Below are 26,056 nucleotides of genomic sequence, written 5' to 3' on the forward strand. Positions count from 1 at the left end.
CTTTCAGTCATCTCTAGTAGAGGGCTTGGCAAACTACACACATTTTTGTTGAGTGGGATCAGTGGGTACTTTACTGTTTGTGGATCCCTCTCAGTTCCTTCTGGAATAAAAAGGCGGAAGAGATGGGTAAACCTCTTGGCTACAATGTTCAAAAATATGTAAAGGCACCCTGTCTACATTGTGAGATGTAGAGCAGAGCCATGATATGAGTAGCAGAGCTATTAACTGGATAATAAATCATATGTGTACATATATACACACACACACATATATACATATATACTCATACACACATATATAGACACATATATATCAATATATCCCACAATGGCCTAGACATTTTAAGAGAAAGCATAGTTTTCAAGTCTAATTTTTTTTGAAAACTCAATTTTCTAATTCACTTTTCATGTACAAATAAATCCAAGATGTGTTTGTGTCTTTCTATCTTATTTTCTACCCTCGAATTTAATTGTCTGGAATGCATCTTTTTAGAAAGTCTTTTTACCAGGGAAGGAGGTTGCAAACTTTCGAGTCCTGCCTCATCCCCACAGCGTCGTTGTTACGATGCTGAGGAATCAGTAAGACAAAGCTTTCTGTGGAGGCCGTGAAGTTTGCCTCTTTCCAAGACTCGGCATTTTCCATCTTCTCGTAGTGAAGCCAGTGGCCTGGCCGGAAAAGAATAGTTGACCAAGTAAAATCTTATTTGTAAGAATATTTTTAGCGTGGAAACACATGAAAATTAAGGGATCTTTTTTTTAAAGAAAGCCTTTGGAAATCTTTGCACAACAAACACCCCCATATGTAAATAAGACTGTCACTAGCTGTTTGTCCACAGCGAGGCCTCCAGATGAAGCAGGGCTGTGCTCTGACAGGGACAGCTGACTCATTAGCAGAGAGCAGTGAAAGGTAATTAACCCTGGGAAAAGTACAGCTGCCGTGCGGGCTGTTCCTTTCTGTAGGATCTGATTAGAAATTAGTGTTAAACCACTGATTCTTTTTTTTTTTTTTAAAGAAAAAAAAAAAAAGACTGTCATTGATAATTCACTTTCACTCTCAGGTGTGTCCCCAGAAAAGGTTCTCAAATGTACTTGTAGACAAAAGGACTCAAATCTAAAAAGCATTTTCTGATCACAGTAGACACCTGTTTTTCTTGTTGAGGGGGAGTTCTTTCAAATGAATATTGTTGAACTATTGAAGATTGGTTTGTGCCCTGATCTGTTCTCTCATAGTCAGTATGTAAATTACTTGAAAAGATTGTTTTATACAGTTAATAAGCTGTAGATAATTACCATTTAATTAAGTTTCTCTTTTTCTTTCCATTTTCCCTCTGATGATGCTTCTCGTCACTAGCAATGGAAACTCTCCAGTTCAAATCCAGTGGACGCTAGGGAAGGTAAGCGAAGACTATTTAGAAATAAACTTTCCCCCCCAAAAGAGAAGTATCCCTAACTTTTCAATGGCCTTCGAAAACTTGAGAATTTAAGGAACTTGGTTTTAGGGGACAACCAAAGATGCCTGATTTTGTTAATGTTGGTCTCATCCTGGTCATTCGAGTTACAATTGTGTATTTTTTTTGAGAAGTGTGTACACCTGTTCATCTTGATTTATGACTTCACTTGTCTCATATGAGGAGTATTAATACTTTAACACAGTCAGGATTTACATATGTGGCTGAAGAATGTGGTGGGTAGCATAATGGCCCCCCACCAAAGCATCTATGTCTCAATTCCTGAAACCTATGAATACGTTACCTTACATGCGAAGGGAGTGTGATTAAATTGCGAGCCTAGAGATGAGGAGATTCTCCTGGATTATCCAGGTGGGCCCAACTAATCCCAGCGACTTTAAGAGAGAAGCAGATGAATGAGTCATGCAGATGCAGCCTGAGAAGGACTCAATTCCACCAACTGTTGGAAGAAGGAGGAAGGGATCTTGGGCCCCAGAAAGCAGTGGCTTCGAGATGCTGAGAACGGCCACTGAAAAAACAGGGACCTCAGTCCTATGACAGTAAGGAATTCTGACCTGCAGCCTCCAGCAAGGAGCTCAGCCTGACTTGATTTCAGGCTGGTGAGACCGTCCCAGACTCCGGACCCCCAGAGCTGTAAGATACTGACTTATTTGTGCTGTTTTAAGCCACATAGTTTGAGGACTTTTGTTACAGCAGCAACAGGAAACTAATACAGAAGATAAGCCAACCTATAGATGGAACATATTTTACAGCTGACAGTATAAATCCTATGAAGAATTTCTTGTTTGAATGAAGAGAAGAAAAATTTCTTGAGAGGCCAAGACTAATAAGTCGTTTTTAGGAATTGGAGTCTGTAGATTGTAATGATGGTTATCACTAAATCTGAGATTTCTGTCTTCTGCATTGCAACACCCCTGCCCACACCAAAAATGTTCTCCATGTGATATTTTTGTAAACATGATGCCTGTATCCTCCAAGGTACAAAGGAGTACCTGCTTTATTGGGGTGGTGAGTACATCTGTGTTTCACTGAGCTTGGGTGAGAGGAATGGAATGTCCGTGGGAAAGGCGACCTCTCTGATGCAGAGAGAAAATTGATCTGACCGTTGCAGTGTACGCGGAGCCTGGCGCCTAGAACCACAGGGCTGTCACGCAGAGCCTGGCGCTAGCGTGGGGACGCTGACGTTGTTCCCTTTCTTCACTGTGAAATGGGTAGAGTCTCCCCATAGGCACAGAATGGTGACAGGAAAAGAGTGCATTGTGGTGCTCATAAGAGTGTCTTTCACGGGGTGAGAGTTCAGTCAAGGTGAGCTCAACGTATTTAGAAAATACCATATCATTTTACTATCTTGATAAAAAATAATGGATGACTTTTGTCTTTCCTCGTGGTTCCATTTTTATCTCCAATAGAAAAGTCATCAATTTGGAGTATGTGGACGTACGTTGTTTAACGTAAAACGTAAGTGCATAGTGGTTAGGACACTGGCCATACTGACAAATTTTGAGTAAGAAAAGTGAGGTATAGAAACTGGAAACTGGATGGAGTTTAAGTGAGTTAGAGATCTTCCTAAATGGTTTTCTTGCCAAATTTGGAAAAATAAGACTAATATTTCTATTCTACCTTTGGCTTTTATCCCCACAAAGGGACTGATTTAAATCACATACTGTCATTTTTCATGCAAATTAGATGAAAGTAGACATTGGGGAAGAAACCTGACCATAAAATCTGTTACAATCTATGCTTGCTCCCCTTTGTGTTACGGGAGCTGACTTTTTAACACAAGAGAAGACAACATTGAAGACAAAATCGTAAATTCTGCTCACCTGGCATTGCAATCAAACAGACAAAATCTATACGTTCCAGATGTTGTGCTGGGAAGTTATGTTTTGAATACAATTAATAGGATAATATCTCAAGCATCTGAAGAGTATTATCTTTGGCTTATTTTAATTGAATTCAGCAATAACGTATTGAGCACCTACTTTGGCCACAACATCATGTTGCAATGAAAGGTCAACGCTACACAGCCCCTCACGTCCGTGAGCTTTACCGGCGCCGGGACGATAAAGTGACCTTGAGTCAGAGTGACGTCAGGCAGCACCTATGAATCCGGGTGGAGATGCCCATCAGAACAGGACTTGGACACAGAATTCCGTGAGATGCGGCCGCTTGCAGCACAGCATGGATGACAAATCGCATTTCAGCAGACAGATTTTTCAGCTCTGATACCGAAGGGAAAAGTTCCTTTGGAAGTTACGAATAACATCAACACATTCTAAACATTGAATTTTAGCTCTGTCATTTGACCAGCTGGTCTCCTTGGACCCTCGCGTAACTATACAAAAATATGGCTTTAATACATTGTTTCACCAAGCCAAGTATGATTTCGACTGTTTGTATTTTTTTCAACTGGCCTTTGGGGACGTTTATTTATTTTAGCCAAAGTCTCTGAATCTCTCAGGATGAATTCTTCAGGATTCATCATTTCTGGAAGCGTTTCCAGGCTGCACTCCCGTCGCTGTTTCTGCCTCTTCCGTTCTCATACTTTCTTTCTTTCTTTTTTTTTTTAACTTGAGAATTTAGGTGTTTTTTTTTTAAACTTCTTATTTTATATTAGAGTAGAGCCAATTAACAATGTTGCGGTAGTTTCAGGTGCACAGCAAAGGACTCAGCTACATATACATGTACCCATTCTCTCCCAAGGCTGCCACATAACATTGAGCAGAGTTCCCGGTGCTATACAGTAGGTCCTTATTATTAGAGAAACGCAAACCAAAACTACAATGAGGTATCACCTCGCACCAGTCAGAATGGCCATCATCCAAAAGTCTACAAATGATAAATCCCGGAGAGGGTGTGGAGAAAAGGGAACCCTCCTACGCTGTTGGTGGGAATGTCAACTGGTGGAGCTACTATGGATAAGAGTATGGAAGTTCCTTAAAAAACTGAAAATAGAGCTACCATATGACCCTGAAATCCCACTCCTGGGCATGTATCTGGAGAAAAACATGTCCCAAAAGGATACATGCACCCCAATGTTCACTGCAGCACTGTTTACAATAGCCAGGACATGGAAGCAACAGTTTTCATACTTTCCACATCCTACTGGAATCCTCAGTTTTCTGGTTTGTACCACGAGGGCAGGAGCTGTGCTTTCTATATCTTTTGATGCCCGAGACTAACATGGAGTTCCCTAGATCAGTTCTCAATAAAAGTGTATTGACCCAATAATAAGTAAAGTGTTTAGGACAAAGAGACTTATATTAACAGAATCCATATTAAATTAAACACTGTAATGAGAACAAAATCCAAAAATCATTCTGCAAAAATCCAGTGCCCATTGGCTTCAATGTTTGAGAATCAGGTCATTTCTTTGTAAATTTCGTTAGATTCGCCCATCCCGTATTTCCTAGTCAGACAATAAAGATAAATGACTTTATTCTTTTACCTTAATTCAATTTTACAGAATATGGTGAAGATTTTAATGCAAAACGAACAGTTCCTGTTGGGAAAAGCAGCACACTTGTTGAAAAAAAAAATCTAAAAAACCTCTTAAAAACAGGCAAGGAAAATAGAAAATGTCTTAGGATATCAAGCATATTGTGTAACAATCTATAAAATAAAACAGCTTAAATAGAGAAAATTCCCTTTACATAATAAAAAACCTCATTTCTGAATCAACAAGTGCTCTTTGAACGTTATTTTAAATGTTTTGACATTATAGGGTTGTTTAGTATAGATATACTCAAAATAGCACATTTACTTGCAACACAAGCCTTGAAGTTAAGTGGTTAGTTTGATAAAACAGAGTTTCCATAGTTACCACAGGAGAACAGAGGATAACTTTTATTTCTTTGGAAGCCAGGAAGGGGCTTTAGAGAAAAGATTAAGCAAACAGACCCAAGTAGGTTCATTACGCAGGGCTTTACACCTGATTGGCTTTTTAAAAGCGGAAACTTGATATTACAGGAAATAAAGTTTTCCCACTAAAATCTATAGCAGCACGCTAAGAAATCTGCACATTCCCTTTCCCTGGGCATTTCCAACTAGGTTCTGAGTCAGAGGGAAAGCTAGTTTAATGAGATGATCTCTGTGAGATGCATGTTTGCTCATAGTGTTTTGTTAAGAACCATGCCATAAACAAGTGGTTGAAAAGCCACGCAGGAGAGAGCGCTGCCTCGCTCTCCAAGGCAGATCCTGCCATCTCAGGTCTAACTTGGTTATTCACGATCACCATTCTGTCGAAAGGCCTGATGAAGGGGAAACGGAAACCCACGCTGGCGAAGCCCCCCTCGTGCCGGCTTCACTGAGATGGGCTCTGCGTGCTAAAGACGGTCACTGTTGCCGTGTCCTCTGATGTGTGTAACCCAAGGAGTTCTTCACCGTTGACTGTGGAGAAGCAGGATGAGGTGGTTCCTACTGTCTCACCTTCAGCCCGTGAGCAGCAGTGATTAAGAGGACTTTTCCAAAGTTTCTATGTAGTTACAAGGACAGTTTCAATCTTCTGTCGTTTCTTTGCATTAGCTCTGATTATGCTTTTACCAGAAAAATGCATTTGTTTTAAAGGTAACAATACAGACTAGGAGAATAGCTTATGTTTCATCTATATTTATCAGCACTCACTGTACATTTGTGTCTTCATTACCAGGAAATATTAAGGAACATTGTGCCATCGATTCCTGTTTACAGTTTATTATGCAGAGATAGGAAACACTTAGCATGTAAAATGAATGTAGAAATTATTCCTGGATAGAAACACGGACATTTCCCACTCGTTGGCTCTTTCTCCTCCATCACCGGATCAGAGTGTAATTGTCAGTAATCAGGCCTGCTTGCTGCTGATAAAACCACTCTGAATGCTAGCAGCCTTCTTTGTGTGATGACTCAATTATTCCAGAAGTGCCTCATCAAATCTGCCCCATCAGCTGGGCTAATAAATAAGGAGAAGAAACTGGCCCCCCAAAGCAAATTATAAATCCATTTGCATTAACCATTTCGCTGGTCCATGATCTAGGCAGAAATAAGCATGGCAGATTGTGTTAAGCTTATTTGAATATGTTTATAATGTTTACAGCATGCAACTTTTTTTCCCCACAAGGTGTTGGAATTATCAGTCATGAATGGCATCTGAATTCAGCTATGTTAATTGCAGCAAGACTTTAAGTAGCTTTGAGGGCTATTTTGTTACTTAAATCAGGTGAAAGTTAAATCCTCTTGCAGGGAAAAAATCGGGGTCTTGCACAAGTTATTGGCATTGCGTCAGAGTTTAAGGAGAAGAGGCCTGTGTTTTGTTTTATTTTTTTATTTTTTTATTTTATTTTATTTATTTATTTATTTATTTATTTATTTATTTATTTATTTATTTATGGCTGTGTTGGGTCTTCGTTTCTGTGCGAGGGCTTTCTCTAGTTGCGGCAAGCGGGGGCCACTCTTCATCGCGGTGCGCGGGCCTCTCACTGTCGCGGCCTTTCTTGTTGCGGAGCACAGGCTCCAGACGCGCAGGCTCAGTAGTTGTGGCTCATGGGCTTAGTTACTCCGCGGCATGTGGGATCTTCCCAGACCAGGGCTCGAACCCATGTCCCCTGCATTGGCAGGCGGATTCCTAACCACTGCGCCACCAGGGAAGCCCCTGTGTTTTATTTTTACAAGTGATGGAAGGACAAACACAAATAATACAATGCCTGCTAGTACAAGGATCAGATGACTTCTTATCCATCTCAGTGGAAACCAGAAGTTATTTTGATGCTCTGTATGACTACAGCAATTTGCAAAGCAAAAAATTACATTTTCTAGAGAAGATCAGAGTTGCCATAGCATTCCTTGTACTTCAAATTCCTTGAAAGACTCCATAGGGCAGAGATTTCAAAAAGCCAGGCAAACCAGTAAAAATCAATTAAATCCGTCAATGGAAATTTTGTACATTGACAAATCTTATTTCTCCTTTTCTTGTAAAATAACAAACTATACTGCATAACAAGAAGTTTTGTTTGTATTTGAACTTCAGTGATCACTTGGGGGAGCAGAAAAAGTTCAGAATGGATCATGAAAAGCAATTTGATTGCTGATATCAAAGAATTAGTCTTGTTGAAAATGCAACGACTTGAAATCCAAAACATCCCCCCTAACAGTAAGTGGTACCACCACCCCACTTTGCAGTGGGAGCTGCTTTTCCTGCGGAGCTGTTCCAGTTTTGATGAAGCTCTTCCTTCTACTCCTACGTTGACCAGGAGCCTAATTCTGGGCTGATGGTCAAAGTAAAGCTTGTGGCCAATCAACAGTATATTTCTTTGCCTAAAACAACTTAAAAGAAACTCACCACTTCTCTTCATTTGCCCCAGCCAATGAAGCCTAACCCCCTAATATCAACCTGGAAAGCTAAGAAGAAGAAAGTCATCTTTGACGGCATAAATATAAAGTGGCAGTAGGCTAACGTAAATTGTGTGCATCAATTTCTAAATATATAATCTCTTGCTATGATAGGAAAGGCAATTCTATAGCTCATTGACTAGAAACATCAAAATAAGGGGTTTAAATTTTCATTCGAAATTTAGTGGCACAACATGGCAAACGGAAAGCCAAAGAATTCGATTGTCTGTCCAGGCAGATTTATACGAAATTTGACTCTCACTAAAATTATCATGGTGATTAATATAAAAATAATGCTGGAAACTTAGAACTATAAAGGACTTGCCTTCCCATTAAAAGGCAAAAACAAGCAAGAATAATCCCCCTTTTTCATCGTTTCAACTAATGAACAATTGGTGAAGATCCCGAAGTTAGTGACTGAGAGGTTAAAAGTGTGAGAGGTTAGGAGACAGGACCTCAAGGGTCAGCAGTGCTTAGGTTAACATGCTGGCATTCTCCTGTTTTCATTTTACTTGGCAGGAAACTAAATCTGAGAGTGGTGTTTGGAGCTTGAATTAGCATCCCAAACTTCTGAGCCGGCCATGCATTTTGCATCCCACCTGGTTCTGTTGGTAAGCAAATTCCCAAAATAGTAGTTATATCCCAGGGCTACCGGTGCTACGACATTTCGTATTCAATGTACTTGCCCTTTCACCAAATTTTTCACTTTGAGTTTAGTTTGGAGGATTTTTTTTTAATATAGAGTTTTCTTTGAATTGGAAGTAGATCTATGGTTCTCTGCTTTAAGGACACAATTGACAGTTGCATCCTATCACTTTAGGTCACTCCACCACCACCACCAATAAAATATAATCTGATATACCCTTTTTTAAAAATAACACCGCAGATTCATTACATTATATTATAGGTTTAAAGAACCGTCTTTTTCTGAAGCAAGTACTTACCCCTGAAGCGGCTGTAAATTTAGGACTCCATCCCCAATTACTGGCATATGGCAGAGCAGACAAATGGAGAACTCTGTGATAACTCCATTTAACAAGGGAAGCCATGTCTTACTTACTTAGAGCACACACTGAAGGACTGTGTAGCCCATTCCCAACACCTTGGGTGTCTTATAGTTTTACCTTTTAAGATTGCTGTTTCATGAAGAGATGGGCTTCAATAGAAAAGTGTCCATCCTGGTAGGGGGGGGATAGAACTAACTCAGTTACAAGTTGGGGGAGCTTGGTCAAGATTCCAAGTCTTAGGTTAACTGTCTTCCAAAATGTGTATCTCCTATGAAAATTTTAGGAAGTCCTTAAGTTTTACAACATGGTTTAAGGTCATCAAAGAGATTAAAGATGGCAATGAATAAAAATGGGTTTCTTAAGGTATCTCTTTGATATAATAACAGGACACAAGCAGGGAATGGAGGGAACTGATTGCAGTGGAAGATTCCTTTTGGTATCAGTCAAGGGTGTGTTTCCAAAAGGCGGCGGGTGGAGTTACGAATGATGGACGCCTAGAACGGCGAGCGTCCGCGGGCCCCTCTTTCCCATCCGTATTTTGATGCACTTGGACTTCCCAGCCCGTTTGTGTCAAATCATATTTCTAAACTTATATGTTGTCGGCGTCCTCTGTGCACGGCTCCACGTGGATCTCAGCTGTGCTGCCTTAACTCTCATCCCCGGGGAGGGGAGAGACAGCAGATGGGATTAGGGCAGAGGGCTGATGCATCTGACAGCAAACGGCCGGGTTGTTGCGTGGAAGCCGCGAGCGTCAGGAAGCTACTTTTCCCCTGAGAACCAACTAACCACTGAAGAAAGTTGAAAATGAGCCCTCTGAGAAACGCTATTAAAAGTAGTAAAAAATTGCAATTGTGCAGATGATGTGCTGCTGTGTGCTTATTCGGATGCTAATGAGTTTGACATTAGGGAACTCAGAGGGTTTACAGCTACTCCCTTATGTGATTCAGTTCTTTATTGGCAATCTTTGAGAAAATAAATGGAAAATGTATTGCTAATAAACACACAACACGATAGGGTGTAGACAAAAAGCCATTACTTTCAGGATTTAGAAAGAGCTCTGCCCACCAGTGTTTTCCGGGATCTTTTGTCTTAGGTTAGAGTGTGGCAAACAAAGGGGACAGGCAGGTGGACCGAGGGTGAAGGAGGAGAAGCCAAACACGTTTGTAGAGAAAGCTCTTTTTTTTTTTTTTTTTTTTAGTTGCAATCAAACAAACTAAGAAGTCCCGAGTCCTGTGCTACTTTTCAATCCTTACATCCTGTGCGATAATCTGCTCTATCTCTTGAGGGTTTTATCCGCATTTTTCCCCAGGAACTAGAGTTGCTGAGTTGAGTTGAAGAAGCATCTGCTTAATGTCTGGTCAAAGCTTTCAAGTAATACAGAAACCCATGGTTAAAAAGCCGGGCACGCCAACCTACTGCAAAGGGTAAAACACGGACGAGAGAAATCTTCTGCCAGGAAGGTTGGTGACTTGGGTTCTAGTATGTCAGAACTGACGGGTGAACCATTGTAAATGTGCACTAATATAGATAGTATACGTAGAGTGTTTGTACCAATAGCCACTCTCTTATCAGGCTGAGTGTATTACATTGAGTTACAGAGTATTCTCTCAAGGGCCAAATGGACTGAAGACAGATTCTGTTCCATCCCTGGGACCAAATAGAGGTGACACAGGCCTGTGTATTATGTCTGAGAGCAAGGAAGCCACGTGCAAATTGTTTCCACAGGAAGCAGGTTAAAACATTGGCAAAAAGCATTAGTAGCCTTTTAAGACAGCCTCATTCAAGAGCACCCTGAATACGGATGCCTTTGGAATCTTGTCTTTTGTGACTTCTTGAGTATAACACGTGCCAGACCGTGTCTGAACTTTTTCTTCTGGTGGTTAAAAGTAAAAAATGACAATAATGATACTGAGAATCCCTATTATCCAATTTTCCTAGTAAATTGAAGGCATAACATAAATTATATATAGAGAGAGAGAGAAAGAGAGAGAGAGAGAGAGAAATTACCAGTTTTTGTTTGGTAAGAAAATTTTCTTACCAATTTTTGTTTGGTAAGAAAAACAAAAATTAATTTGGCTTACCTTAAAAAAGCTAAACATCGTTTTCCCATTGATATGTTAGTATGAAATTTTCATTCTGTTTGTAGTATAGTCCACCAGAATTATAGGTAATTGTTTATTGTTCACTTCACTGTTTATTATTGCTCTTCTATTTATTTGTTCTACCTTATATGCCTTCTCTTACTTTTTATCTTAATAGAATGAATTGCAGGATTTCTCACTAAAGCAGACAAAGGTATTCAGTCACTCTGAGAGAGGAGGGCAAACCAAGTTAGCGTACAAGTTACCTGGAGAAAGAGAGAGGTAAGGCAACGTTTTTATTAAAGAGTAGAATATATTGAAATAAAATGAGTCTGATCAAAGCATTTATATAAAGGCTCTCCTCTACAACAGCGCTTTATCTCTGCCCATTTGCTTTGACAGAAATTTACTGTTAACGCCCAATTTAGAATTATGATTTTTGTCAGAAGTACGGTCACTTTAATCCTTTAAAAAATTAAACAGGTGAAGTTCTCCTCACCTACAGACCCTTTTGCATGTTGGTTGGTATGTGTTACTTGTTTAAACATGTTTGCCCTTAGAGAAAGATTCAGCATTAAAATAGTTTTAAAATTCCAATTTTAATTCATTTGTATTTGAAATCAGTTTACTTGAGGATTAAGAGTAAATAAGTGAGATATTTTAAAAGCATGTTTTTAAAAGCACTATAGCTGACATCTAGAGTTCATTCCTACAGATACTCAAAAGTAAGGAATTGGGTTGTCCTTGGGAAAAATTCTATTTAAAATAACTTATCCCTGTATGAAGGAGCTTGTTTTCTAACATTTACACATTTTTCAACACATGCCTCTCAAAATATCAGCAAGAAAAAAAAAATTTTAAGGCCCTTTTAGGGTGTTCCTTACACTGAGTTACCTTTAAACAGGGCATATTAAAAAAAATTTAAGTCTCCGAAAACACAAAGCTGGCGTTTGCCCCCTTAGATCACAAAGCTGTGACTCAGAGGCCGTGGTTCGGCGACTAATAGAAATCGTTGGCACACGCTATCCACCTAAGGGAATAATAGAACTATTTGCTGGAGTCGTTACGCAAAAGGACACAGACGTATGGCTTTGGTTCATGGTCACGTGGCCAGTTGTGCAAAGTTAGAGGGTTAGTCTACACATGGGAGCCGCAGAAACTCCAAAATCAGAAGCAAGAATCAAAACACCTCAGCCTCCTCCTAAAGCCACCCAAGCTCTCCCAGGCCCAAGGTTTCCTTCATTTCCACTTGACTCTAGAAATTCCCTTTGAAAAGCATCTCCTCTGTTGGGGATGTGATGCCCTTGGCCTTCGGGAAGAGCTCTTTCCAGACAGCTGTGCTTCGTCTGAGAGAGCGCTGAACCTGCTTTTCCGTTAGGTGTGGTGTTTGCCAGGCTGGGAGGGATCAGGGGACATGAGACGGGTCACCGATGTAAACGGTACCATCATTCAATTCTTCAGCTTTTTATGCAGAATCAAAGGCAGTACAAATAGAGACAGACAGGAACAGAGAGCTGACATCAGGGATCCTGTGCCCTAAATAGAGGATTCAGAAAATTTTCATTTCATTTAGGATAAAGCATTCAGAAAAGGTTCAGAAAATTATTAACATGGCATCAAGGGTGATGTCAAAGCTCCTGATTTTATTCATTTAAATGTTTTTACGTTTACTTTCTGAATTACTCTTCCTGAGGAATTAATAAATGTATGAAAGGAGAACCAGGAAAACAATAAAAGGGTAAGAACAGAGAAAAAACATACTTGAACATTCAATCTTGGTATTCTCATCAATGAGTCAAGTATTCTTTTAGGATCACAACTCATTTTCCCCATCTTTTTCTTGTATAACAGGGAAACATCTTTTGCTGCCATTTTGGGCTGATCCAAAGCTATGTTTAAAACAAAATAATGCCAGAATCATCAAAAGAAAGGGCACTCGGTGTAGGGTTCTTTGTTCTTCAATCTGGCCAAGTTTCATCCCAAGGTACTGGCATCATTTAGCTGTTCCATTTTCTGGGTTTAGCCTTTTCTAACTTCCTGAGTTTCTCTTTGTCGTTTTTTAAAAAATGATTTTTGTAAAGAAAGCATCCGCTGAGGATAAGGTGCTCCTCGTGGGGAGGACCCCTGGACCTCCTCTGGGCAGGCACAGAGCTAACTTCCTCTCACCGTTGCCGTGAGTTTCCTAAGATTGAAGGGGCAGCCCACAAGAGTCATGAGACACAACAGACAAAACGGCTTTGTCAGTTCCCAACTCTCAGGAGAGGAACACAATGAAATCTTGTTAAAAGTGGGACTTATTGCAAATTGAATGTATGTGAAGGACTTCTCAAATTAAAAGTAGCTACCGGCATGAAATTATATGTCACTAAACAGTATGACAGTTAATTGTATAAGGATTTTGAGAAACTATCCTCAAAACGTTATGATCACCATGGCTTTTCTACTAATATTAAGAAACTCAAGACTGCTTATAAATATATATTGAGGACATCAGTGTCCAGAGTTATGTTGAAAGGAGAAATAAAACGTAATCCTTACCGAGAGATTTGTTTTCCCCAAATCTTAAGAAGTGATTAAATATTTACTTGGAGGTTGTTTTTGTTGACAAATAATTTTGTTTGTTTAACCATTAGGTTAAAATAGGATTTTTGAGTGAAAAATAAAATTAAAGGGAACTAAATCTCCTCACATACCTGTAATTTGCTTGTATGAATGAAAGCAATATTGAGTTTATCAATTTGGTGTCCTGCTCCTTGAATCTCTCCCTTCCACAAATCAGCAGTTCCAGGGGTCCCTCTTCAGCCCAAAAGAAGGCACCAGATCTGTGCCTTGGAGCGATGCAGAAGGAAGATCTCCTGATTGCCCCTGATGTAACTAACTAAGCACCAGGAGGAAAAGGGGGTCAAGTCCATGTCACTAGGGAATTACTGTGCACACCTGTATGTAGGTCTGTAAATATGTGACGATAGTAAATGAAAGCTTTCCAAATTCACTAAGTAGTGAAAATTTATTTTATGGTCATTTTTCTTCTTCATCGCCTATCTGCTTATCTCCGTTGTTGGTGCTGGCATATCCTTCCCCCAAGTTTTGCTTCTTTGCCTTCTTTATTTTATAAGTTTCTTTCCCTCTTGCCTCTTCTTGTATTAACTCCTCTCCCCAGAGAACTGGGGAAGAAAGTCTTTAAAAAATTTTTTCACGGCTTTATTATGAAATAGATAGCAAGCAGGAACACTTTTTTTCCTTTCTACATAAATATTATACATAACATAGCCATAATTATAGGTTAAAAGAACTTTTTTTAGTTTCAGGAAAAATAAGAGTGGCGAAACTTGCCTTTAATATTTTATCTCAATTGAGTAGATTGTCAAAGCCAGGAGGAACCCATGATAGGAATGTCAGAAAATGTCTTGTCTTGTTCCCATCCATAAACAATGGGATGGAGATAAAGGTCCTAAGAAGTGAGGAGAAGGACAGCTTTTTAGAAAATCAAAGCTCTATTTTGGGAAAAGAAATGATTCATTAAGTTTCACAAAATCAGTTGGAGGTTTGTCGATAGAATTTGGGACTTTGGTAGTAAAGATGGTCAAGTGTCCTTTTCCAATGGAAAAAAACCCCGCGTTCCTAACAGGAAGTGGAGTTTTCAAGATACAGGCCATGTTAGTTAGGTCAGTGTCCTGAATCGTACGTACTGGTGGCCTCTTCTGTAACGTGGAGAGCTTGAAGGGGTGGCCGTCCCCCTGCCCCGCTGCACGCCCCCTGGGTCTCAGCACAATCAGTGAGGTAGAACCTCTTTCCCCTTGAATGAACCATCACTGGAACATGGTACCCACTGAATCCGAGGTTCGATTTTACAAAAATTAAGTCTTCCCTTTGGCAATTTATTAACGTCCATGAGAATAATCCATACAAAGAATATTTAGAGATTCCTGCTCCCATGTGTAAGGTTTTTGAGAACAAAGACTTATTTTTAAGCTGAGATCTACCAGAGAGCGAGCTTTCTCATGATTGTTGCCCCCCAAAGAAAAGCACGTATGCTCTAGGTGTCTGATGTTCTCATTCCCAAAGAGCTGCAAGACATGACTAGACCCTGAATTTAGTAGCAGCTACGGTCCTTCAGGTGTGAACAGGAGAGAGGAGGTGAAATGGATGGATTGTATGCTGGGGCCTGACCCATCCCACACCTACAACCTGGCCCGCAAGTTAAAATGAACGCTGAGCTTCGTGGATGAGTTGCCAGTTCTTACAGGGCTTGTGTGGGACGTATGTGCTCCACCAGCAAGAGGACAATAGCCCCACAAAATGCAGGCGTGAGGCTGGCGCTCCAGGCCCCATCAAGCAGAGGCGCATGAATATTTATGCCTCCCTTCCGATGACTTTAACGGGGAGGTGGCTGCGTGGGGCGGTGGCAGTCCCCTCAGGTCCTCGGGGAGCTGAATTGTGAAAGAGCACGAGTCTTGGAGCCGTTATGAAGAAGGTTACGTTTAAGCAGTTTTCTGACATTTCTATATGCCTGCTGGCACTCTGCACACCGTGTTTCTGTAAAGAAACTCGTGGAGTTCAACCTTCACCTGTGTTTGGGGGCGGGCGAGGGTGGGGACATCCAGAGTGGCGGGGGGAGCTATCAGAGCACCTGCACGCAGGGTGACTGCAGACCCGTGTTGAGGCATTGCTCACCCACGGGAGGAGCTCCCTCGGAAATACTTGATGGTTTGCACCATTTTAACCCTCAGGCTACTGGTTTCTCCTAATCCAGTGACGCGTTTAGCACACAGAAGGGAGTTTGCGTGAACTGAGCCACTTTATATGCAGCAGAGACCCTCACGGAGGAGGACTTCACAACGCGGTGGTCACCACCCTGTGTAAACCAAGCCACGTTAACCCCAGGCAGTGTCACATCTGTCATAAGTCTGTGCGGTTTTCGAAGAAGGGAAATCTACAGGAGGAAAAAAAAAAATCTCCTCTGTTTTCCTGTTGTTTTCTCTTATCATGTAGTTGGAAAATATTCGTTAACAATGGACCGTTTTATTTAGACTAAAGCAACGGCTGCTCAAAAAAGCAGCGGACACTTTTGGTGGCTAATTTGAAAAACAGTTCAGCGATCGGTGTGGTGTTTATTATGAAATGATGACAAAAGGGTGCTGGTGGTTTTAATAGTTTCAGCTTACGAGAGCTGTCATTAATTTTGTCTGTAGTGTTGCAGGTGAAAAAATGCACAATGGATAAATAGTCTATATTGGTTTAACTGAACATAATATATAGTGTGTTCTGGAGTTGTTTGTCTCAATAGACTATAGTAATCAAAAATAATGAACCTATTATGTGCAGGACCTTGGAGAGCGTCGAATGGCAGTAAAAGTGTGGCACATAAAAGGTTTATTAAAGGAAATTAAAGTCCATCATTGCCACACCTGCTCCCCTATTATAAGTCTATGGCAGGTCAGTGCTTTCCATCACAACTCAGCCTTGGAAAGCAGAGATGCGTCTCCCATTCTCATTGCAGTCACACCGCATCCCTCCCGGCGTCGGGATTTAAGGATGAGCCACGGAGAGCGCCTTCCGCCTGCTTCTGATTTTCAACAAGCAGAACAACTTCCTTCTGCTTAAGAATTCCTTCTGATAAAGTGCAAAAGTGAATTAAACTACGAGATGCTTAGAGGATCCTAGTGGGATGGTTGGGTGTAGTCAGGTCAGACTCTATCTCCGTGTGGACAGAAAGAACAAGCTTTTTATGTCTTGGCATCCCTTTGATAATTAGCTCGATTATATTTAAAATCATTAGTAATGATGTTTTAGGGAATTTGATAGTGACAGACACAACACTCAAATTTTACTTTCCTTATGGATTTGGACGATTATAACCCACATTTATTCTGGAATTATGGGAGTAAATGTATGCCATTGTTGATCGTAAACATTTCCAGTGGTATTTTACAATGAGGGCATTTCAGGGTTTTGTGTTCATGTTGGAGTTTTACAGTGGGAATTATTTTTCCTAACTTAGAAAGAGGCATGTAGCAGAAAGTTTCTAGAAATGCAGAGGAATCTGGTTTAGTAAATTAATCTGAAACCTTTTGGTTTGGCATTTGAGGTTTTGTCTCTTTCACCATCACTGTTAATCAGACCATCCCTCTTTCTATCTTTGTAATGCCGGAAGTGTTTGAATCAGTAGCAAACACTTGCGGGCAAGGACATCTGCCCTCTTGTCCCTTCCGTCTGGTTCCAGCATCTATAGAAGTGTTTCCAGAACCCATGGAGTGTTAGGCAGTCACAGCTCTATCTCTTCAGAGTCAGATGCTGTTCAAGAGCATGAAAGGCTACTCTGCTTTTCATAATGACCTTCAGAACTTCTAGTGACATGTGTTCGTATTTTGGTCAATGTCAAAGCAGTGACCTCAGGACTTTGTGCTCACGTTACAGATGGATGCAGAGGCTGAAGATAAAACGCTGCGTACCCGTGCGAAAGGAACCAAGGGTGAGTTAGCAAGCAGATTCCATGACACCGTGCTCAGCGCACCATGAAATGTGGGCGTTCTGTGCTCAGTCCCTGACGTGTAGTCAGAAGAATTACAACTTCCTCAGGGCTTCCATTTTTAAATCAAGCCAGGACATTGGATCATGGCATTGAGAGGCTAGTAAATACTATGAACCAGGAGTAAAGGACTCAGAATAGTCCAAATGATGTAGGATGCTAATTTTTACAAAATGCAATCGTGAGTAGATTTAAACATCGTGCAAAATAGAATAAGGGTCAGCAAGGGAAGAACACTTCATGGAGACCTCAAATTATTGACGTGACCTTTAATGTCCAAGGGAAAAGACCGAATTGTTCGTTTATTGCCAAAGCAGGTTTTGATTTTTATGTTATCCGGTTTAGTGGCTTCCAGTCTAAACTTAGTTCAAGTAAAATGACGATGTTTGTTTTTGGACTGTCCCTGCTGGGAATTTCCAGCAGCTCTGCGAAGTAACGTCTGAAAGGTTTAACTTGTCAGTTATCCCTCTCTTTTTGTAACCAACAGATGGTAATGTAATACTGAAATATAAACAGGCCCTTGATGATCTAAACATCTGGAAAACAGGATTGACTGGCAATAATACCCCTTAAGGAAAATAACTTTTATTATAATTAACTATATTTGTGTGACCCTTCACTCTAAATGGAAGGTTCAGCCTGACCTCTGGAAGGAAGCTGGGCAGCTGTTCCCCACCTGACCCTCCTCGCGTTGGTCTTGCTGAGGAAAGGTTGGGTCGGACAGTTATCAGGCAGTCATTTGTAAGCGTTTTGAGATTTACAGTTGAAAATGTCTAATCAAATTCAACGCTTTCATTAGCTTTGTTTATGTGTGTAGTCAAGGTAAATAATTCCTGTTTCAGTGAAGTCCAGAATCCCCCATTTTTTTTCTATTCCAGGATGATTTTTTTTTTTCAGTTAAAATACAACCCTGGTTATCATTAGCCATGATAAACAAAATGCAGAGTCATGCTGTACAAGATACGGGACTTTTCTCTACCCAAACAGAAGTTTTACAGTGTTCTATTTTCCAGGTTTAGTTTAAGTTACTTTAAAAGTAATTACATCGTATATCCTAATATTTGGAATGCAGTTTTGGAAATATCACATTTTTACGCAGCAAGCTTCTCCATGGAATACAGGTTTTTAAAACAAGAACAGTTTTATCGTTATTTAGCATAGGCTCACATCTGCCTTAAACATCAGCATTCTAGGAACTGTATTTGGATTATTCGAATCTCTTATTCTGACTTCTGAAAGCACACAACTCTATCATACTTCTAAAATGTGAGTATTTTAATTTGCCATTCTTTTTGGACTTTGAATTCTTTTGGCACATACATATACACCCTTAAATAGAGCCAAAATGTTCTTTGAGAACTGAAACAACTGTTTCTCATGCAGCATGAGTCATCTTTAAAACCACCTGTTGTCTCTCTCAATATGCTGCTTATCCTGGTGTAGGCAGGTATTTATAAACATGAACTTCTTTAGTTCCCATCATCTCAGAAAAATCAAAGCTCTTTTTTTCTATAAATATCTTATTTTTAATAGGATGTTGAAATTAATGTGACTAAAACTTCTCTTTCTACAGGGAAGAAATTGAAGGAACAGACTCTTAGGATATTTATTAATAAAACTTTGCCAGTTTTATTTAAATGCTTGTTTAATGTCAATAAAAATGTAAACAGGATTCTTTTGAAATTTTTCCTAGAGACAGTAAAATTGATTTAAAAAATAGTTCAAGTCCTTCGTACTCCTGTACTTTTTCAATGAATCTCTAAAGGCAGGTATTTGGAAGTCCAATCCATGACTTCGAAGTCCCAGGGTCACCTGAGGCACTAATCTGGAACCATCTGTTCTGGGCCATGATCACCTGTCCTCTTGTTTCCAAAGAACCAGAACCAGAAAAGATGAATCGGCCCAGAGGGAAATTGAGTGGGGTCTGCACTAATCATACATTGGTCGTTATCTCTAGGCGGTAAAAGTTTTCTGTCATACAGTTTTCAAAATTATAAACTGATTTTCCTTTTCTTTCTTTCTTTTTGTCAGTAGCACCAATGGATTCTCTAATCCAGGAGCTCAGGTAAGGGTTGCCCTACTTTACTTTTGCTAAGATTGATCAACTTTAATTATTAGAATGTTTTGTACTTTTCAAGCCTCGGATCCTCATTTTACTGTGAGGAATAAGCCAACAGGCCTATTTCACTTGGCCTCTGTCTCTACACCAAAGAAACTGAGAAGGGGAGAAACTACTGATTGTTGATCCGAAACAATTCAAGCTAATATTTTGATAACAAAACACAAAAACGCTGTTATGTAACGTGGGAAAATCTCCACTTTTTCCTTGGAGGGTGCACTGCCTCTGTGCACACACCCGTGTGTGGTTTGTTTTCCTGCCGATGGAAGTAAGGAACTGAGCTCATCTGAGAACATGAGTGAGGAATAACCCAAGTCCAGAATGCTCTGTGTTTCTTTTTAATAATTAGATAATTCTGTTTTAGATTCCACATATAAGTGATATCATATGATATTTGTCTTTCTCTGCCGGGCTTACTTCACTCAGTGTGATCATCTCTAGGTCCATCCATGTGGCTGCAAATGGCATTATTTCATTCTTTTTTATGGCTGAGTAATATTCCATTGTATCTATGTACATCTTCTTTATCCATTCCTCTGTCGATCGACATTTAGGTTGCTTCCATGTCTTGACTGATACAAACAAACTTATTTACAAAACAGAAATAGAACCACAGACATAGAAGACTTATGGTTACCAAAAGGGAAGGGGGAGGAGGGATAAATTAGGAGTTTGGGATGAACAAATACACACTACTATGTATAAAATAGATCATCAACAAGGACCTACTGTTTAGCACAGGGAACTGCACTCAATATTTTGTAATAACTCTATAATGGAAAAGAATATGAAAAGTATGTATATGGTGTGTATATATATATATATATATTCAGATATATATCTGAATTATTGTGCTGTATACCTGAAACTAACACAACATTGTGAATCAACTATACTTCAATTTGTGAAGAAATTTAGATAATTCTATCAGGTAATCACGTGAATTTTTGACAGTAGACATTTGAAGATAATGTGATGATGGGGTTCGGGGTGGATCTGAGCACTTCCGCCTTAGATACTGTGCTATGCGCCTCGGGCAATGCTCTGGAAATTCCACCTGACTAGGTTTTGCAGAATAAACTCCAAGTGGGTTTTCTTTCACAGAGTCTTTGCAAGGTATAGTTGTTGGTTTTTTTTAAGCGCATATTTAAAGAAACGCATGCTGCCAGTACATTTTCTGTCCTGATGCTATTTTGTAGTGAAATGATTCAGGAGCAAGAGGAGGCCCTTGTCTCCTCTCTAGGTTTGCAAGCCCAGAAAGCCCCAAACTCAGGGTCTAATCCACCTTTCTGAAAACAGCGATGGTCTATGTGTTCCTCTGGGAAATGTGTGAAAACTGGAGCATGTGTAACAGCGTCTGGATGTGTAACAGTGTCTGGCACACCTTGACGTTTACAATGTATGCATTTATGATTTACATGGTTGTTTTCCAGGCCACTGTGCTCTGTGATTTCCTTTGGAGGGCTAGCTTAGTACCTTCATTCTGCAAGTTTCGGTTCATCAACTTAGTGGAACGGGATCTATCAGAATTGGGTGCAAGCTTTCTTGCTGGTGCTCTTCTCTGTGGAAATGTGTTTGTAGGAAATCCATGACCCTGCATCTGTTGTCGATTTTATCATTGAAAATATTACATTTTAAACTACTTTTATGAGAGCAGAACATAGATATACCCACACATTGGGACAGGATTAAATGGCCGGAGTGTCTGGCTGCTTTACGTTCTTGCTTTTTACACCTGCTCTCGTTAACAATTCCTATTTGTTTGGAGACTTGACGTCCTTGTAGAATGATGGAGAGAAGTTGAAAATGGTCAAGACTCCAGAAGCCTGCCATGTGTGCCCTCCCAGGGTGGGTTCCTCGGGCATCCCACAGCTGAAGAACTGTGTTTCCAGTTGGAGTCTTTTTAGGGAATCAAACTATTCAGAGGAGGGAAAAGTCCTTTAGAGTAACGTGTCTTGAAGAATAACTTGAAAAGAAAAAGAGAAATTTGAAGGAATGAATACGTTGTATGCTTTGGATTAAGGAGAAATATAAAATTCATAGAGAAAAAGAAGACATTAGCAGAGAGAAGCAACTTTGAGAGGAAAAATGTTTAATATGACCCTCCTGGAGAAATAGAAATTACTGTTTAAGCACTTTATTAGCATCAATAATTACAATAAAACTAATATTTATTGAGACCCAGGCAGTCCTGAGGGTCCTGGAGCAATCTGTCTCATCAATCCTCCAAGAACCTTAGAAGGTAGAAACGATGATACTTCCAATTTTCAGATGAAGAAAGTGAAAATAAACAGTTTACATAAATAGCCTAAGATTAAACAACTAGTAAGGAATCCAGACTTCTGACTCAGGCCAGCTTCTCACTCACCAGGCTGAGCTTTCTGTCATGCGCGGTTAATACTAATTGTCTAGAATATAGATCAAAAACACGGTCCATTGTTGATGTCCTCAGAACCTGGATTCTTAAAATTCTGCAGTTTAACCCTTATGGTTTATTTTTCAAAGCCTAGTTTTCTGAAATTCAAAAAAATATATATATATTTTAATTAAAAATAGCATTTCCTAGTCTCCTAATTCTCTAAAAAAACTTTTTGTCAGATATTCAATTTTACCTAATTTGTCATTAGACCAATTCAGGAAGCTGGTGATAAATGCTGGGAAAATTCATAAACAAAATGAATTCACCTATTTTTCTTTACTAACAGTGAGTTTATAAAAATTACTGATTATTGTTAATTTGATAATTACTTATTTTCAACAGCTGGATCATGCTTAGGCTAAATAGGTCTCAAGTTGTTTCTTAAATGGTTTAAGTTGACCCAGATATGGACCCTAAATGCCATTGTACATAAATCTTGGAAAAAAATTCTGATTCATATGGAAGGTTTATTTTTAGTGTGTTTTTAATGCTGTCCAACTTTATCCATTTGCTACAACTGTTCCTCCAGTTGATTCTGCAGCTTTGTTGTGGTCCAGAATCCAGCATTTTTGTGCACCTGAATTCTGAGTATCTCAGGAAATGTGGCATATTTTCCTCAGTATAGAAGTTATGGGTCTTTTGTGGAGAACATTGGCAACTTTATTTAGTTCTTCCTTTTAGAATGCATTGGACATGTTATTGCTTCCAGAGCTACTACCTATAAAAATACTAATACAAATGAAGCTGATTTAAATATACGGCATATTGTTCCTGACACTAATAAAAATTGATACTGGCATTCTCATCTTCTTATGATACTCTGTCTTCACCATTAAAAAAGCAATTTATAACCCCAGACCCACCGTTAATCACGTGCCTTATTAGCATTTCCAGCCTTTTCTCCAGCACAATTCAGGTTACAGGTGGTGCTGCGAAGGCTCTCGTGAGCCCGTCTAAATCATGACCATTGGATTTTCTCTGCTCTTTTCTTTTATTACTATTATCTTTAATCTGATCTGCCTGCAATTGCATCTACTAATATTGGTAATTGTGTCCTGCGTTGGCAAAGTGTTTTATGCCAGTCCCGGCCCCTCTCCTCTAATTAGGAAACTACATTCCAGCCTCTGAAATGGCTTTCCTATGTGACTCCTTAGAGGCACAAGTGAATTCAAGGCTCTTAATTATATTAGAGGCACTTCCCACTGTCCTTTCATGGTCTTCTTGCTGCCTCCCAGTTGGCTTAAGTTTTGTAATAAAATTTTAATTTAGTTGTCTCTTTTTATTTTATTTTACATAATTTGTTCCTTCATTCAAAACCTTATCACTTGGTATTTTCTTGTAAGTTTTAAAATATTAAACATTTTATGAGTTCTCTAATCAGCTATAGATTTAATAACAATATTTAATTGACGTGAGAATATTTTGCGACTTACAGATTTAGATGGCTTTCTCTTCTTTCTTCTATCTTATTTCATACACTGAAGTCTTTATATCAGTTAAATATTTAATACTTAGTAGTTTTCTTTCCAATTTTTGTTTTTTTCTTGAGACTAAAGTTTCCTTTAATGGTCATGATTTTCTTGGAACTACTTGTTGCACAGAATTTCTGGAGAGGACGTTCAACTGAAGGAAATACAATGAACAGAAACTGATTTCTAAAGTTAAGTGTCATAAATCTATTATCCAGGTTAAAGGAAATACGTTGTTTTAATCACAAGGTTGCAGAAAAGAAGGAAGAAACGCTCTTCTTTCCTTTATTGCTGTGATTTCCAAATGCACAGCTCAGTGCCTGTTTGGGATATTTAATAACGTATCATATCTATTATGTTCCTGTTAGCCATGTGTCTCTCTAAACGTGGCCAAACCTATAAATTAGAATCCAAGGAACTGACTCCTTAAAGAAAACCTATTTTCCTAAAACCCCTTTGAGGGGAAGTGAGACTGATAACCAAAGAAGGAGATGATAAGGACTTAATTTGGAAGAGAAGTCTCCAGCAAGGGGGTGCCTGAGGCATGACTGTCCATCACCCCCCGTCCTGGTGGTCCTCATCCACCTCTGTGTAAAGGGCAGGGGGCTGGTGTCCAGCCTGTGACTCGGGGGCATGAGTAATCCTTCCAGAGAGTTAGTTTGTTTTCTGTACTGTACTTACCGGGGTAAGAAAGTGTCTTAAGATATCTTAGGGAGGCTTTCAACAAGAATAAAAATTTGAAGAGTTCGTTGTTTAACAAGAAAATTCCATTAACTCTGTACCAGCAGTACTTATGGGCCTGCATTTAGCACTGAGCCTGCCATGAGCGGCCTTCAGTAGGTGTCTCTCGAGTGAGGGGTGGAAATAGTGCGCAAGATCTGATTAGATCCCTACAACCAGCCCTTAGGGTCACTGGGACAAGTGACATTGTCCACACTTAACTCACAAGCCGGGTTCGGGGAAGTTACATGCTTTATACAGGCAAGGTCTTTGACTAATAAGAGACTGGACCAGAGGCAGAACTTAGGGCCCGTCTGTGGTCCAGGGTGCACCCCACGCCTCCCCAGACCCACTGCAGCCACTGTATTGTCCTCTGTTACTGCAGACCCTAGCATTCCTTTCTTTCCCCGATAGACTTTACTTTTTAGAGCAGTTTTTGGTTCACAGCAAAACTGAGCATAACAGACAGAACTTCCCGCAGGCGCCCAGCCTCCTCCACCATCAATATCCCCACTAGGTGGTATGTTCGTTACAACTGATGAACCTGCACTGACACACTGGAATCCTATCTTATCATCCGAATTTGGGGGGAAATAGTTACTTAAACTTCATCAGTAAATTGATAAATCAAGGTGGAATATATCAGACCTACAAACTAACCCCAGCACATTTTCTTTCTTTCTTTTTTTTTTTAACGTCTTCATTGGAGTATAATTGCTTTACAATGGTGTGTTAGTTTCTGCTGTATAACAAAGTGAATCAGCTATACGCATACATATATCCCCATATCCCCTCCCTCTTGCGTCTCCCTCCCACCCTCCCTATCCCACCCCTCTAGGCGGACACAAAGCACCGAGCTGATCTCCCCGCCAGCACATTTTCTTGATTCATGCACTGCCGATTATAAAGAGGCCACTGCCCTTTCCTTCTGGATTTTTTATTCCATGAATTAGTTATGTGATTTTAAGTCTGTTAAAATACCTGGATTGGGTACAAATCTCTGTTCGTTCTAGTTGTTTTTCCTTTCGAAGTGCTTCTTCCCAGGTGATGAGCTATCATGGGCCTTGCCCTTCGGAGACTGATTTCACAGAGTGTGGGGTGTGTGTCCTTTCTGTGTCCACGTGAGGTCAAGGACAGGCATTTAGAACTGGGCCAGCAGTGGGCTCCTGTCCCTTCACAGCTGAGCTTAGAGACTGAACAGCTATGTGTCTTCCAGTCTGCATATATAAAATGATGATTGCATGGGGCACGGCGCGCCCCATCTTAACTGTATATGTTTTATTTTACATCATAATGCCCGCATTATGATGTAAAACACCATGGGGCTTATACATAAATATTCAGTGAAGTTTCTCAGAAAAAAATAAGAACAAGGAAATGCGCTTTCTTTTCTTTACCTTTTTTTTCCATGTTCCAACGTTATCACAAGGATATCGGTGGCCTGTGTCAGCCGACGATTCTAGGAGTCTAAGGTGCAAACATCTCCCGAAATCAGACCTTTTCTAAAACCGTGACACATGCCCCCCCTGCGGGCCGCACATGAAGATTCACTTCACCGTGGTTTTTGGATTTGCAGAGCTCACCCAGAGAGATAATTTTTTTATACATTTAGCTCTTCTTTTCTTGTAACACAAATGAGGCGAAAGAATATCTCCATCTGTATTTGTTGCTTCAGCACTTCTTCTGCCCCAGTGTAGTACCAGGTACTGCAGTGGAGACAAAATTAGCGCATGGATGTAATAAACCAGGGAAGTATGTGATAAAAACACTGTGGGTGACACTGCAGCGGGAGAGGTCCCCTCCCACTCGGGGATCACATGTCACCCGGAGCCAAACCGGCTGCTCCGAGCGTCCCCTGGGCGCTTATTAGAAACGCAG

At 40.0% G+C, this 26,056-nt stretch overlaps 1 protein-coding gene across 7 annotated transcripts in view; it reads left to right on the plus strand.

The window, feature by feature from the left end:
• The window catches only part of ST18 (ST18 C2H2C-type zinc finger transcription factor), a 122,822-nt gene that overhangs the window by 12,901 nt on the left and 83,865 nt on the right, over nucleotides 1-26,056 (plus strand). For 4 of the 7 annotated variants that reach the window (XM_028163153.2, XM_028163156.2, XM_028163157.2 and 1 more), the window contains exons 1-3: nucleotides 11,116-11,204; nucleotides 17,340-17,394; nucleotides 19,483-19,516. In XM_028163153.2, the coding sequence (XP_028018954.2) occupies nucleotides 17,340-17,394; nucleotides 19,483-19,516 (89 nt within the window). In that variant the 5' untranslated portion in view covers nucleotides 11,116-11,204. Of the gene's footprint in view, nucleotides 1-1,350; nucleotides 1,394-11,115; nucleotides 11,205-12,823; nucleotides 12,907-17,339; nucleotides 17,395-19,482; nucleotides 19,517-26,056 lie in introns of those variants that run through there. The other 3 variants (XM_028163154.2, XM_057532396.1, XM_028163155.2) reach the window with 3 other exon arrangements.

The sequence above is a fragment of the Balaenoptera acutorostrata genome, chromosome 17 (assembly GCF_949987535.1).
Source record: "Balaenoptera acutorostrata chromosome 17, mBalAcu1.1, whole genome shotgun sequence".
Taxonomy (NCBI): Eukaryota; Metazoa; Chordata; class Mammalia; order Artiodactyla; family Balaenopteridae; genus Balaenoptera; species Balaenoptera acutorostrata.